The 16235-nt window shown below is 43.1% G+C and overlaps 1 protein-coding gene across 1 annotated transcript in view; it reads right to left on the bottom strand.

Moving 5' to 3' along the window:
- Positions 1–9044: 9044 nt before the first annotated feature.
- The window catches only part of PALD1 (phosphatase domain containing paladin 1), a 122610-nt gene continuing 115419 nt past the window's right edge, over positions 9045–16235 (bottom strand). The window contains exon 19 of the mRNA XM_065408334.1: positions 9045–9194. Within this exon, the coding sequence (XP_065264406.1) occupies positions 9045–9194 (150 nt within the window). The remainder of the gene's footprint in view (positions 9195–16235) is intronic.

Genomic DNA, 16235 nt, shown 5'->3' with positions numbered 1-16235 from the left:
TAATGGATATCACCTTTTATTTAAGAAAATACACATGAAAATACTGGAATCCACAACTGCTATGGCCATCCCATCCCAAATTCAGTCGCAGGCCAAATTCCTGCAGTCACACCCTTGCAAATGAACTCGTGTGCCTGTGCAAAGCCCCATTGGAGCAAGGGTCCACCCACTCAGCAGGGCTAGGATTTCCCCTCCCCTATATCTATCCTATTCTCAGAATTCACAGTGATCTTCCTTACCTTTTATTGCAGGAAAAAAATCATTTGAAACATCCTTTGAGAAACCGTATTACAGATTTGACTAGAGAGTGCCTGACATTTTCGCAGCCAGCTCAACTGCCTCCACACCTGTACCTGTTAAGGGAGCATGTGATGGGCAATGTGAAACCAGAGCACGTCTCCTTTCACAACTTCAGCCCTGCTGGAATAACTGGTGTGTATGGGGTATTACAAATTTAGGGCTAGATTGAGCCCTTAGGCTCAATACCTGAGTAGGGTGGGAGTCATTGCTGTGCAGCTCCAGAAGTAATTGTGTCCCACTGAGGCAAAATTCCCCTGGAACTCCACCTGTCTGTAGTGGGGGAGTGGTGGAGAGGGAGCACTGGACAGAGCAGACTTTAGCCTTTACTGGGTGATGCATTTGGGGGAGCAGAGTCATGGCTCCATGTATCCCCACATCTCCCCGCCTCCTTTCTGCCCTTTTAGTGGCATGTGGAGCCAGTCTCAGAAAAAGATTCCTCGAGTTGCAATTAAGGGAACAGCAAGAAAGAATTCCACATATAACCAGTAGTGCTATTTTAGGTAATTAGTTCATACTATTTCAGAACAGGAACTCCAAGGCCATAATTAGAATATCAGGGTTGGAAGGGACCTCAGGAGGTCATCTAGTCCAACCCCCCTGCTCAAAGCAGGACCAATCCCCAGACAGATTTTTTGCCCCAGATCCCTAAATGTCCCCCACAAGGATTGAACTCACAACCCTGGGTTTAGCAGGCCAATGCTCAAACCACTGAGCTAAACCTCCCCCCATTAGCATTGTCTGTGCTAATATGTTCTGCAATCTGTGAAGAGAAAAAAAACCCATATATCCTCAAACCTCACTGAGCTAACCCAAAGGCTTCAGCTCAGGAGCCTGTACAGCCCCTGCCCCCCTTTTGACATCTCTCAGGGGGATGAGGTGATGGTCATCTCTGGTAATAGTGCCCCAGCATCAGCCTGAAAACTGCACTCGTTCATGCAAAATGGATAGAAAAATGGCACTACAATAATACAAATAATAATAATCAGAGCTAAGTGTGTGAATCCCAATGCCATGGGTGAATGCAAGTTCAGCATTTTGGCTGGCATAGAATTTGAGGCCATATTTAGAAATATGGTCCCAAAAGGCTGCTACAGAGTTCACTCCTGGAATGGCATGAATTTGAAATGACATTTAGAAAGAGTCCCAAACATCTCCGTTCACTCACTCACTCACACACACACACACACACACACACACACACACACTCACACACACACACACACACACACACACACACACACACACACACACACACACACAAAATCATTATAAATCCAGACTCTACATTCAATACAATTAGGTTTAGTGAGCTGTGAATACCCCACACATATCAAATGGAACAAGACAAAGGTCCTACAGATTAGCAGACTCTACTAAACAAGATGGATAGATATTTTGATCTCATTGCTGAGTGATTTAAGTATTTCTTTTCCAAAGTGAATAAGATATCCCAAACTTTTAGTAGAATTGTCTTCCCTCGTTGCATCTGACGAAGTGGGTATTCACCCACGAAAGCTTATGCTCCAATACGTCTATTAGTCTATAAGGTGCATAGGCGTGCGCACGGGGTGGGCTGCGCACTCCTGCGGGGCAGCGTTTGGCTCCGCGGGGAGGCAGACATGCTCCCCCCTCCCCTGGAGCCATGCCGCCGCGCACAGTGCTCTGGGGGCCGGGGCTCCGCGGGGAGTCAGACACGCTCCCCCCTCCCCTGGAGTCATGCCGCCGCGTGCACAGTGCTCTGGGGGCCGGGGCTCCGCGGGGAGGCTAGGAGCCTCATTTCATGGTAAGGGGTCTGGGGCCAGGGGGTTTGGATAAGGGGTGGGGGTAGTCAGGGGACAGGGAGCAGGGTGGGTTGGATAGGGGGTGGGAACCCGGGGGGTGGTTAGGGGTGGAGGGGGCAGTTAGGGAGCAGGGGGGATTGGATGGGGCATGGGAGTCCCGGGGTCTCTCAGGGAGCGGGGGGTGGATAGAGGTCAGGGGACAGGGAGCAAGGAGGGTCCTGGGGGGGGGCAGTTAGTGGGGGTCTCTGGAGGGGGTGGTCAGGGGACAAGGAGCTGGGAGGGTTGGATGAGTCAGGAGTTCTGGGGGGGCTGTCAGGAGGCAGGGGTGTGGAGAGGGGTTGGGGGAGGCAGGGAGCGGGGGGGTTGTATGGGTCGGGAGTTCTGGGGGTCCTGTCAGGGGGTGGGGAGCAGTTGAATAGGCGTGGGAGTCCCGGGGGTCTGTCTGGGGGCGGGGGTGTGGATAAGGGTTGGGGCAGTCAGGGGACAGGTAGGGTCCTAGGGGGGCAGTCAGGGGACAAGGAGCAGGGAGGCTTAGGTAGGGGGTGGAGTCCTGGGGGGCAGTTAGGGGCAGGAGTCCCAGTTGTAGTCAGGGAACAAGGAGCAGGGGGGGTAGGGGTTCTGAGGGGGGAAGTCAGGGGGCGGGAAGTAGGAGTGAGTGGATGGGGGCGGGACTAGGGCGGGGCTCCCCGGGTGCACACCCTAATGAAATGGGCTGCGCACGCCTATGATAAGGTGCCACAAGACTCTTTGTCGCTTCCCACAGTTGACTCTTGCCACAGAAAATGGAAAATTTAGGATTTCCCAACGTAAAAACCCTACCAAGACTTTGTTTTTTATCATGAAGCACACCATATCCTGGCTGGCAGTCAAAAATAGAAGTACACTGGGATGGGTAAATTCCAAAGAGGAAGAATGTGTGAGGCCTGTTCCCCTTCTGAGCAGCATTAAGCTGCCAATTTTATAATACGAATCAGTCTCAGCTTCATACTATTAAACACACTATGGGGAATGTGCATATCGAAGTCTAAAAAACCTGAACTCCTCTACTTAACCTATTTCTTCACTAACATGGAAGAAGAACTCAGTTAAGAAATACCTATAGTAAATCTGCCATTTAATAGTCACTCAAAGCTGTTTAGCAGGAAAAAAAATTAAACAGTAAAAACACAGGGGGCTAAAAACACCAAAGGCAGAAAAGAAGAATCACAGAATGCTGGAACTGTGGAGAAGAGAATGGAAATATAACACACCTGCTATGGAGATGGCCCATAATGAATGCTTTGTGGCCCAAGGGAATGATGAATAGCGCTAAGACAGTTTGGTACAGCAATATCCCCTTGTCTGGGAATGGTTGTTGCAAAGAGACCAGAAATGAAAGTGGACAAATGGTAAGAGAATCACAGAAGTTTCATTGGCTTGAACAAATGGGAAATCTAAACAAAAAGTTACTTTTCAATGAAAGGAGAAGCAGGGAGATTGGCAAGGAATGTGATCAGTAAAGTAGCCTAGGTTAGTGCTAACTAGTGAATCATAGGGGCAAGGTTGCAGTTTACATTTTGTCAGATTTTCTTTTAGAATTTGAGAACATAACAAAAGCACTATCAAAATTATTATAGTAATTTTTCATTTACTGAAAGCCCAGTTTCTAGTAAGTGTATAATTTCAATAGCTAGTTCAACAACATTTTTATTATGATTTCTATAAAAAATTCAGAATACTGAGAAAGGCACTAAGTTTTAATAAACATGAAAAACATTGACAATGGCAATTTTTCCACACACAAAATTCTTGTTTTTTTTTAAAGGCCATTTTCCTGGATTTTTCTTTTGTTTTCTTTTGAGTTTTTCCAAAGTTTGAGCTGCTCTTTAAAACAGCATGATATAAAGATGGGGTGGTGGGAAGAGACCTTTCACATAGCAATCCAGGTGATGCCATTCAAGTTTCTAATCTACACTGATAAAGCTGGTCAAGGGCTTTTTCTCCATATGCATGAAATGGCAAGAGGTGTAATAAAATGAATATTTTTAAAAAGCTAATCAGAACATTTTGTAACGTTAAAGATGTTCCAATTGCTACTTTGTGTATTCAAGGCTAATCTGACGTTACTGCACCAACAACCTAGAGAAACGCTGGTCTCCCTCCAGGGCAAGGCTGAGCAACTATAAAATAAATAAATAAAATAAAATAATCAGATTTGCCAGTAGAAATGAAGGGTAGTAATGAATGTTTAAGAGGAATATTAGGACCAGACCTGGGAACTGCTTTCTGTCTTATTCTAAGTCCCCTGTCACCTGGCCTTTTCCACAAACTAAGGGCCAGTGCAGGTGAGCTCCCCACCCCTTCATCCTTCACACAACTACCGCCCAGAACATTTGGGGCAGATACCCCAAGGACTCAAAGGACCTGATTTTCAGAAGTGCTGAGCACCTGCAGCTCATGTGGAGTTGTGGGCACTTAGCTCCTCTGAAAATGATGACTTCATTCAACAGGCAACCTTCTGCAGTGCTTGCCACTCACAGGATGTCTCACCCACTAAGCACGGTCATCTGCCACACAAAGCTAGCTACACAAACAGCACTTCAGTTACTTAGCACTTTATATCTGACTGGATTTTTAAAAAAATACAGATTTCTCATACGGATTAGTAGGCTGAACATAAACCACTGTGAAATACCTACAAGACAGGCCCAACAAAGAAAATAACAGAACACCACTAGCTGTCACCTTCAGCCCCCAATTAAAACCTCTCCAGCGCATCATCAGAGATCTACAACCTATCCTGAAAGATGATCCTTTACTCTCACAGATCTTGGGAGACAGACCTGTCCTCGCTTACAGACAACCCCCCAACCTAAAGCAAATACTCACCAGCAACCACACATCACTGAACAAAAACACTGACCCAGGAACCTATCCTTGTAACAAAGCCCGATGCCAACTCTGTCCACATATCTATTCAAGTGACATCATCATAGGACCTAATCACATCAGCCATACCATCAGGGGCTCGTTCACCTGCACATCTACCAATGTGATATATGCCATCATGTGCCAGCAATGCCCCTCTGCCATGTACATTGGCCAAACCGGACAGTCTCTACGCAAAAGAATTAATGGACACAAATCTGACATCAGGAATCATAATACTCACAAACCAGTGGGAGAACACTTTAACCTGTCTGGCCATTCAATGACAGACCTGCGGGTGGCTATCTTACAACAGAAAAACTTCAAAAACAGACTCCAACGAGAGACTGCTGAGCTGGAATTGATATGCAAACTAGATACAATCAACTCAGGATTGAATAAGGACTGGGAATGGCTGAGCCATTACAAACATTGACTCTATCTCCCCTTGTAAGTATTCTCACACTTCTTATCAAACTGTCTGTACTGAGCTATCTTGATTATCACTTCAAAAAATTTTTTCTCTTACTTAATTGGCCTCTCAGAGTTGGCAAGACAACTCCCACCTGTTCATGCTCTCTGTATGTGTGTATATATATCTCCTCAATATATGTTCCACTCTATATGCATCTGAAGAAGTGGGTTGTAGCCCACGAAAGCTTATGCTCTAATAAATTTGTTAGTCTCTAAGGTGCCACAAGTACTCCTGTTCTTTTTGCGGATACAGACTAACACGACTGCTACTCTGAAACCTGTGAAATACCTGGCACTATTTATATTAGCTACAAACCAGTCAACACAAGCAGTAAAGTTAATTAAAAAATGGGAGTATTATTTCATGGAATTTTTGTGAATGATTTGTTCTTTGCTATGAACATTTTTTTATTTTTTTTCAACCAGCACTAATAGGCAGAGTTTAAATTCAGACTAATGGGAATGGCGGAGAAGTTGGTGGCAGTCTTGTGGACTTTCTAAGCTCCTGGATCCTGGTTTGAATTCACTCAGCAACCCTGGAAAACAGGAACATTAGCAGGCCCAACACTGTATCCAAAGATGCGCTACGCCAGCATCTTATAACCAAGTACAGTAGATTGGTTCTATGGACAGTAGCTCACAGGGAATAGATTCATCAGCCAGCTTGAGGGGATACTTTATGACTAGCTGGAGTTTAAACTTCTGTAAAATATAGCAGTACTTACAGGGAGGGAATGTCTGCTGGTGAGGCCAAATGAATAAGCCCATGCCACACCAAGGTAAACTTTCCAAAACTGAGCCACTTCCCATTTTAATAGGCCTGTATTTTCTTTGCATCATTGTGGTAACTCAGGTACAGCATGTGAGTTCAAAGAGCATTCTTCTCCTCTAGATTCAGCCACTTCCTGCTGACTCCGTCCATTTTCATGGTGAGGAAATGTTATGACAAAGACGGGGTTTAGCAAAATATTACATTTTAAAAGCATGCAGTTGGGTCATTCAGGTCCATGGGTTAAAAAGTGGCATTCAAAAATACCCAAGACAAGGTCAAAAGAGAAATGCTCCCTTTGAAAATATAACAAAAGTTTGTTAATGAACCATACATCCTTACCCATTGTTCAGAGGAGTTTGCATTCTATTCAGCTACACAAGAGGAAAATGTGGCCCCAGAAATTTCTCATATACAAGTAGCTAGATCCCAGATAACAATCCCCTTTCAGAGTAGTTTTAATTTCATTAAGAGATGTCAAAGAACATCAGTTGCATCAACTACTGAATTACCAGAGCCTTTTACACCTGAAAGGATCTACGTGAAGTCCCCGTTGAGGGAAGGGCAGGCACAGTCTGTCTCCAATTTCTTTTAGGCTTGGTGCTTAGAATGCACCTCTTAGAACTGGTTATGAGAGGTAAAGAGACCAAATTTGCTTTACCCAGTACCTAGGCTTATTGCTTTTTAGCCATTTTTGTTGCCTTATGACAGTCTAGGCAGAATAATGCTGAAGCCCAGTAAGGAAGATTCTGTACAAGAGAGAGGTTTTCTGAAACCATAAATCGAATGCTCATGGCCTATGGAAATGTGGACATGAGGGGTGAAATCATGGCTCCACTGAAGTCACTGGGAGTTTTGCCACTGGCTTCAATGGAGCCAGAATTCACCCCAGACATCATACCTTTAAGGAACAAAATGTCCCTTTGGAGAAACACAATGGTCTTTGCCCAGTTACAAGAAATGTTAAAGGTACAACTTTCAGGAAACCTGTAATATGGTAGATTTGTTAGTAGCACTCTATAAAACATGAAGTTATCAGGTTAGTCACAAGAATTCCCTGAAAAACTGTTTTGGCGAAGCAGGGAACACTTAGGCACAGATCCTGAAAGGTATTTAGGCGCCCTACTCCCCACAAAGATCTTTAACCTTAATGAAATAAACACACACAGAGAAACCCAAAAGATCACGTAAAATTTAGAAACAAAGTGGAGGCATACAGCTGTACAGTAGTTTTGCAAAAAATACAGTATATGTTCCATTATAAGAAAGGAAAGGAACTGAATACAAAAATTGATATACATCTGTTTGTAACAGAAATCAATAAAGAACAGGGCTGTTTCAAAGTTCTTTGCATACTGGTGCCATAAACTACCTTCAATGAGCAAGTTTAATTTGGTTTTATGTCACTTCAACATAACCACCTTTCAGTTACGATAGGGGATGAGAAAACATTTTATGCTGTCAGATGGCTGTTAGAGGTAACAAAAGAAAAAGAAATAGCAACTGCCTCTTGCAAGTTACCAATTTATCTATTCAGTTATATCACCAGCAAATAATTCAGACCCTAAAATATCCTGCTGGAGATGTAAAATACTTGATCTGATGCTGTGCATTTATAAAAAGTAAACAAAACGCTCCATCAGAAAGAAGCCAAAAATAAAATGCTTAATAAACAGAAGCCTTGGTGCTTGGATTTTGGAGTAGCAATAGGAACAATTCCAAATAAAACACACACCTCTTGGTATTTTAATTTTTTCAAAAAAATCACTTTTTAATTTCTGATGTATGCACCTTCTGAACTGCTGGCAACCGATGAAAGCCGATTCGGAAAGAGACAGACTGCATGCTTGTGCATTTGTACTTCATACCTTATTTTGTCATCCTATTCATACTAGCTCTGGACTATTCCTTTTGTGCTCATCAAACTTCTGCAACCAGCCTCTCCCTCAGATGTGATAGTGGGAATGCGACTTTATTCCTTATCTGAACACTCTTAATTCATTTTATTTTTCAATCTTTCCAATCCCTTCTTTTTTATTATTTCCTCTGTGAAGGTTTTATTTAATTGCTTTAGATACATTGTGTGAAATCCTGATTTCAATGGCAAAATTCCTGTTGATTTCAGTTGGACCAAGATTTCATCTTTTATTTCTAGATCCACAAAATGTGGCTTTTTGCTAAACAGAAACTTTGGTGCCATACTGCAACAGAAGCGTCCAGGCACTGGAAACAAGGCTTTTGACTGTAGCAGGGCTGTGGGAAGTTATTGGCTTATATTTTACTCAAACACCTCCAGTTTGTTAATAAAGTTAATTTTTAAAAGTGTAATAAATATGCACAAACATAAAAATCCAGATCTCATTCTAGTGCCTACGGGATTCTTCATGAATCCCAAGTTGGCCTGCAAATTCTTTTACATTTATATGACTCTCTCTATATATAGTGCATAGTCTGCACTGCTATAGTGGGAAAGTGAGGAAGGCCATGAAAAATTTGGCACTTGCTGCTAATACATTCACTAAATTCAGAAGATTGTGTTTTAAACATTTCAGAGATTTTTTTTAAAGGTTACATAATGTTTTCAATTAGACACCTGTTATTTAATTTACAATATTTTTATTGTGTCTAACAGAACACTATAAATTTTTGTTTTTTAAAGTCAGTTTAAGGTGTGTCCCATCCCCCTCCAATCTTTCTGGAAACAAAGTCTTTCCTTAAGGCAAATTCTCCCTCCCCCCACCCATAAAAAGCAAGAGAACCAGCCAAGTCTGGAGAAACGTAGAAATTCCCAAGGTGCCTCACAGCGTTGGGTCCTAAACGAACTCCCCTCGGAATGGAAGTTGGCTACGGCTCTGTTCCTGCCAGCGATAGCGGAGGTTGGAGAGAGACTTGTCTTCTAGGTTCTCAAACTCAGCAAACCCCAGCTGATTCAGGATCTCGTAAACTCCAGCCTTGGCTGCCACCTGAAAGCAAAAGAGGGGGAAAGGGAAAAGGAAGAGTCTTAAATTCCTCTGAGTATACAGGCTGGATTGTATTGAGCACAGAAGTTTACCAGGATGTCATTCCCGTTGCCCTTGATGTAAAACCACCTGTGTAAATGAACAGGATTAAAAAGAACACCACACAAAACAAGAGGGGCAACTCTTACAGAAATGTGCTTTCTATACAACGGTAGGGACAATGATGTGAGTAATGGGGGAAGGCAGCAGAGGTCCACTGCTGCAGCTCTGCATATCTCTAGGGAAAGAAAGGGAAAAAAGAAAAAAAGGGATTTTTCTCTCCCTCTGTTTGTGCAAAACTTGCTCCTATTACAGGAATCTTTAACAACACTGCAGCACCTCTGGTCTGCTCTCCTAACAGCTCCTTTCAGCAGTACTAGCATGGTTCACCAACCTGGCACAACCCCCACCGAAAACCAAAACAAATAAATCACCAAAAGCCAAACCTTTGGAAATACTGGGTCACACAATATCTAATAATGCCACCAACAAAACAATACATCTACTTTTTTTCACGATGAAGGGTAGAAATTTGTTTGTCCTTCTCCACTCCTCTGGGGCCTCACCCATCCTCCATGAGCTCTCAAAGATAATTGCTAATGGTTCCAAGATTGCTTCAGCTCATTTCTGAAATTCCCAAGGATGAATTTCATCAGGCCCTGCCAACAGGAATACTTCTAACTTATTTAAATATTCTTGAACCTGTTCTTTCCCTATTTTGGCTTGTGTCCCTTCCCCCTTGTTGTTAATATTAGTTGTATTTGGTCACCATTAACCTTTTTTTTAGTAAAGACTGAAGCAAAAAAGCCATTAAACACCTCAGCCTTCCTGATGTCATCAGTTATTAGCTTCTCCTTCCCTGCTAAGTAGAGGACCTACACATTCTTCAACTTTCTCTTGCTCCTAATATATTTAAATAAACTCTTCTCATTGCCTTTTTATTCCTTTCTAGGTGTAATTCATCTTGTGCCTTTGCCTTTCTGATTTTGTCCCTACTTGTGTTATTCTTTTGTACTCCTCCTTAGCGATATATCCATGTTCCACTTTTGGTAGGATTCCTTTTTGATTTTCAGTTCACTAAAGTGCTCCTGATGGAGCCATATTGGCCTCTTACTGTTCTTCCTATCTTTTCTTCGTATCAGGATAGTTTGCAGTTGTGCCTTTAATATTATTTCCTTCAGAAACTGCCAGCTCTACTGAATTCCTTTATCCCTTAAGATTTTCTTCCCAATGGGACCTTACCTACCAGTTTTCTGAGTTTGTTAAAGTCTGGTGTTTTTTTTAAGTCCATTGTCCTTATTCTGCTGCTCTCACTCCTTCCTTTCCTTACAATCATGAAATCTATCATGTCACGATCACTTTCACCCTAGTTGCCTTCCACCTTCAGATTCACAACTGATTTCTCACTGTTGGTCAGAAGGAAGTCTAAACTGGCTGTTCCCCTGGTTACTTCCTGGGCTTTCGCAAAGAAAAAGTTGTCCCCAATATAGTCCAAGAACTTATTTGAAATTTTGTGTTTTACCATATTACTTTTCCAACAGATGTCTGGGTAGCTAAAGGAGCTGTGGTTGTTGTTAGAGCGGGTAGTCAGAGGAGCTGTGACAGGTCCAGTGCATACTTAACCTAACAAAAGCTTGAACTATGGTCATACATATGGTAACAAATAAAACCTCGTACTTTCCTACATCTGGTGCTTAAACATTTTATAAGCCACTTTTTAACTGTTTGTGTTAGCATTTGCAGGGTTTGTTAGCTTTGGCGGAGTTCTGGAAAAGTTACAATGTTGCCTTGTTTTTGCTAAAAATGTAGTGCTTATGAAAAGGGCAGAGAGGGACTGACAGCACTTCAGCCCAAAGATTTCCTTTTATCCGTAAGCCAGGCACATGCCTCTCCTGAAGTACCTCAGACTTAGCCTCAGCCATCCCCCCTCATGGATATGTAAAGTGAGCAGGGGTGGAAGGGAGACAGATTTAAATAGTGTACATACACTGCCCTTGCTGTGGGCATGCTAAGGAAACAGTCCTGTTACAATCAATTCCTTTTCTGTTAATGCCTGGACTCTCTGAACAGACAGCTCCTGAAGCCTGATAATGCATGACAGCCTCTTCATTAGGAGAAGGACTCTGTATTATCCATGGGGATGGAAGATAACCAATGTATCACCCCAGGGTTGTCGACTAGATAAATAGTCAACATCTTTCAAATAAAAAGCTATTAGATAGCTCACTTTTTATTCATGGTCCTATACACTGATTTAAAAAAAAAAACAGATTTTCAGACGCTCTCAGCACTTACATAGGCAACAAAAGCATTACAGCTATTGTACTCAGGAAAAAACAACAGGTACGCTTCCATTTAGAGAAAGGCGCTAAGAGTGAATATAGACAGGGTTTGCCATGTAGCCACATCCACATAATGTCATTTGGTTTCAGTGGGAAGATAAAGACTCATATAGGAAGTTATCCAGCGTGTGTCAGAGTGTTTCTTAAGAAAGAAAGGCTATTAATTTAGAGTCCACACAGTTCGGTGAGAGACAGAGGTTGGCATAGGGAGAAGTCTTCTACCAAACAAGTGAGACCAGAGGTCTCAAATGTTTGGTAATCAGGATTCTTACTGAAGAGGTTATATACACATAAACCAGATTCTGCACTTTGTGCAAAGTGAACCACTCAGTCAGGAAATGCTGAAGTTAAGGTTGTACGGGTAAGTTTACCTCTATCCCCCTTTACTGATATCAGCAAGAGGAGTATCATGCTCAGTGTATGTTTCAGTTAACAAAGCTGCTGCAGTGAATAACCAGCTGCTTGTTTGAGCTCCTGTCTCAATGCCTGTTTCTAATTCAGCACCGAGATGCTCCGAGTGACTTGATCTTATCCTTTCCCAGAACTTCCACTTCCACACACACCCTTCATCTGTCTCTGTCTCTCCACCTCAGGAGGTCATCTAGTCCAACCCCCTGCTCAAAGCAGGGATTGGTCCTGCTTTGAGCAGGGGGTTGGACTAGATGACCTCCTGAGGTCCCTTCCAGCCCTGATATTCTATGGTTCTATGAAACACCCAGCTGCTGTCAGCCTGGGAAGCTAGCTGCCATCTTGCACCTAATTAGTGATTTACTGAAGAGTGTAGCAGAGGAGTTGCTATTTTATTCTATAATGTAGAGGGCACTCATTTGCACATGAATAAAATAAGGACTTTTTCATAACTTTCCCCTTTGCCAAAATTCAACAGGCCAAAAATCATTTTAATAATGGTCAGCATTAGGTCAATCCTTCGTGATGTTTCCTTACTGTTTAGACAATAAATATCACTTTAGAACCCTTCTTCTTAATCCTATCAGTAGGTTCATTGTGCTCTAAGGTGCTGAAAATGATGATCATCATACCATCTTGTATTCAGGTCCTCCTGCATCATGTGATTACATGGTCATGTAATCAGTCACATAATTGTCCTTCTGTGATGATATATGGCCAGAGTGTCTCTATCAATTGCGCATTTCAGTCTGTAATCATAATGTGCTCTATGTGCTTGACTTCTAAGATGGTGTGTTAGACTATCAAAGGAGAGCAGACAGTTCCAACACACTCACCCACAGGAGACAGGCAGGCATCAGGCTAGGGATTACAACCCATTTAGACTGAATGGATCTAACTGTCCAAACACTGCAGCAGCCATCAAGAGGGCATTCTCCCAGAGAGGCCCTATTGCATGCTCAATTGACTGGAAAAACCGACTGTCAGGCACCAGGATATTTCACACCTGGGCCCATAAACAAAAAAATGATTCAGCAATATGGTAATTTGACCCAGGCCCCACACGGGGAGGGTGGCACTTTGTTGAACCTGTCAGAAGGAACCAGTCAGAGCGAGAGAGAGATCGAGACAGACAGGCACAGAAAGATCCTGGTGGTTTAAGAGAATGTGAGTTGGGTCTGTTTCTATTCCTGTAATGAGACTAAATGTGTGTATCAGCAGTTTAGTTGTTTTAAAATCTTTTCTTGTTTCTCTAATGCTTTGTTCCAACTACTAAATAAAAATACTTTAAGAAGGCTGTTGTTCAATAGCACTGGTCACAGATTCCCAAAGGGAAGAAACGCAGGTGCCTGGAACCTAATCAGATTTGCGGTGTGATAAGCGGTTGGTGTGCACAAGATATCATGACCAGAGCCTGGCCTAAGAGAAGGAGAACTGCAAAATTCCATGCAAAACTGGTCAGAGCAAGAGGCCTATCCCCTGAGGGGGTGATTTAGAGAGACCAGAAAGGGAACTGAGGTACAGCGAACCCTGGACCCAGGGCAGTTTTTTCTTTGAATTAGCTCCAGAATCTCATTTTTCATTTGTTTTTAAAAAATTAAGTCTCTACTTGCTATGCTCGCAAAGAAAGCCTGCAAAATGTAAAATGAATATACCAATGCAGTCAGACCTGCCTGAAACTGCTCACTGCTTGAAACTAGAACTCTGAGAAGTGTGAACTCCTCCCATCCATCTCACTTTGAACCCTAATAAAGGTACATTATATGTCATCATTGTTAACTATTTCACACATTAGTTTGTACTATTCCACTGTTGGGAGTAGAAGCAGAGAGTAGGCCAGGATACAGTGGATGCTTGCTGGAGTAGGAAATGAGGAATTTAGTTCTCCCTCCCCAAATTCAAAGTGACTTTCACCCTTGTCTATAATAGGGTGACCAGATGTCCCGATTTTATAGGGACAGTCCCAATTTTTGGGTCTTTTTCTTATATAGGCTCCTATTAGCCCCTACCCCCGTCCCGATTTTTCACACTTGCTGTCTGGTCACCCTACCTGTCTAGAAGGCAAAAGAGAAAGAGGAAGTGCATCTCTCTCCATATTACTAGCTCCCACCCCATCTGTCCCCTACACAGCTACCAAAACTCTCAGCTTCCTCCTCATCCCCACAACTTCCACAATGCAATCTTGCACTATCAATATAAAAATAAAATCAGCAGTACACTGAATATGTAAGGGTAGTGCAACATTAATGTAATATCAAATGCTAAAATAAGGTATACTGTATAGCCTGTTCTGTACTTCACTACACTGCCCGGGGGATGGGGAGGCTTGGGAAGACACTCCTGAATCCTTGCCTTCCTGCTGCATGGGACCTAGGGCCTTGCTTATATTTATATAGCATTTTTCATTCTGAAACATCTCAAGCACTTTACAGAGGTAATATACAGGGATCATTCACCTGCCACTGTCACTTCTAGTGTGGAATCATGACACTATTTAAGTGATGCTAACATTTTAGGAGGGGTGAGGGGGATACTGTATCCAACAGAAACGAAAGAAGGACTTTAGACAGGAAGGGCCTGCTTCTCCTCTCACAGTGTAACTTCATTTACTAGTGTAAGTAAAAGGAGAATCAGGCCTCAAAAAGTATAATGACCCAAGCTGGAATCTGGCCAGGACACCAGGGTTAACACACTACTCTTTAAAAGTGCTGTGGAATTTTTAGTGGCTGTAAGTGGTGCGGGGGCTCATGATGCTAGTGCACCTTGTTCTTCTCTCTAGCTCTGAGCGCTGAACCCCCTCATTTTATGATGCCTGAAATGACCTAGTGCAGGTGGCGTTATGAGCCAGGAAAACAAAAAACATTCTAAACGAATCCCCAGGGCACAGACTGAACCTCTCACTTTAGAGCTGCTTAAGAGTGGAAAGGAAGCAAAGGCAAGGGAAATTTAAATATTAGTATAAAAAAAAAAAATCACAGATGTGAGTGCAGTTTGCCAACAGAACAAGCTAGACAAGCTACTCCAGACTAGACAAGGCCCTCCCATCCACTAAGGGTGTTTAGGAATAATGAAATCCTCTATGCAAATGCAAGGGCAGAGAATTAAATGACGTGCAGACTCCAGTTTCCATGTAGGAACATATAAGGCAGAAAAAGCTTAGACACTCTTGATGGCAGGAGTGCTTTGGGGAGATAGACACATCAGCATCATTTCTGACCAACATAGCTACGCTGGTACACCTCTACCCCAATATAATGCGACCCGATATAACACGAATTTGAATATAATGCGGTAAAGCAGCGGGGAGCCCCGGGCCCTTTAAATCGCCGCCGGAGCCCTGCTGCCGGAGCTCCGGTGGTGATTTAAAAGGCCCGGGGCTCCCCGCAGTGGCTGGAGCACTGGGCCCTTTAAATCACCGCCAGGGAAGCCTGACCATACCAGCTTACTTTAACCTCTGGATATAATGCGGTTTCACATATAACGCGGTGAGATTTTTTGGCTCCAGAGGACCGCGTTATATCGGGGTAGAAGTTTTATAAAATTGTACCAACAGCACAATTTTGGTTAGAGGTGTGATTTTATACCACTAGAGTTATACTAGTACAATCCTTTGTGTGGACGCAGTTTTATCTCTATAAAGGTAACATACCAGTATAGCTTGTTCCCCTGCCTGTACAAGAATAGCTATAAAGCAGCTTTACTGGTAGAGCCACACTAGGGGGTTGTACTGCTTTAATTATACAAGTACAACTTGTGTGCGTAAACAGGCTCTAAGAGCACAAAGAGGCTTCTGCTGGCACCTTTGAAGTGGAATCCCAATGCTTCATTTGGGTAGCAAAGATCTGTTGCTTCATACTCTCATGTCTAATCACACAAATAGGGGGGAGGAAAGAGGGTGGGCAAGACTAGCTCTGTAATTCAGTTTTGCTCAGGGCACTAGAAGCACTTAGGCTGCCTCTCCCTCCCCACTCCCACCATTTGACAATGAAAACAAGGAAATAAATGAGGTGCCATTTCCCTCAGCCATTTCAGGTTGAACATAGCGGAGCACGTTTCAATTCTGATTTTGTTTTCAAAGAGAATGTTGGATAAGGCAGCGCAGATAACATTCCTTCCTCCCCTTGCATTCTACACCCCTGATTTGGGCAGGGCACTGGTGGCGTTTTTCTCCTCCCCCTCCCTCCCCTCAAAGTGATGAATGTCCTTTTCCAGCACAGTCCCTTCAATCGAGATTGGGCAGGCTCTGATTGTAACC

The sequence above is a fragment of the Emys orbicularis genome, chromosome 7, assembly GCF_028017835.1.
Source record: "Emys orbicularis isolate rEmyOrb1 chromosome 7, rEmyOrb1.hap1, whole genome shotgun sequence".
NCBI lineage: Eukaryota > Metazoa > Chordata > Testudines > Emydidae > Emys > Emys orbicularis.
The sequence above is the reverse complement of the archived record's forward strand: the minus strand, read 5'-3'. Positions and strand labels throughout refer to the sequence as shown.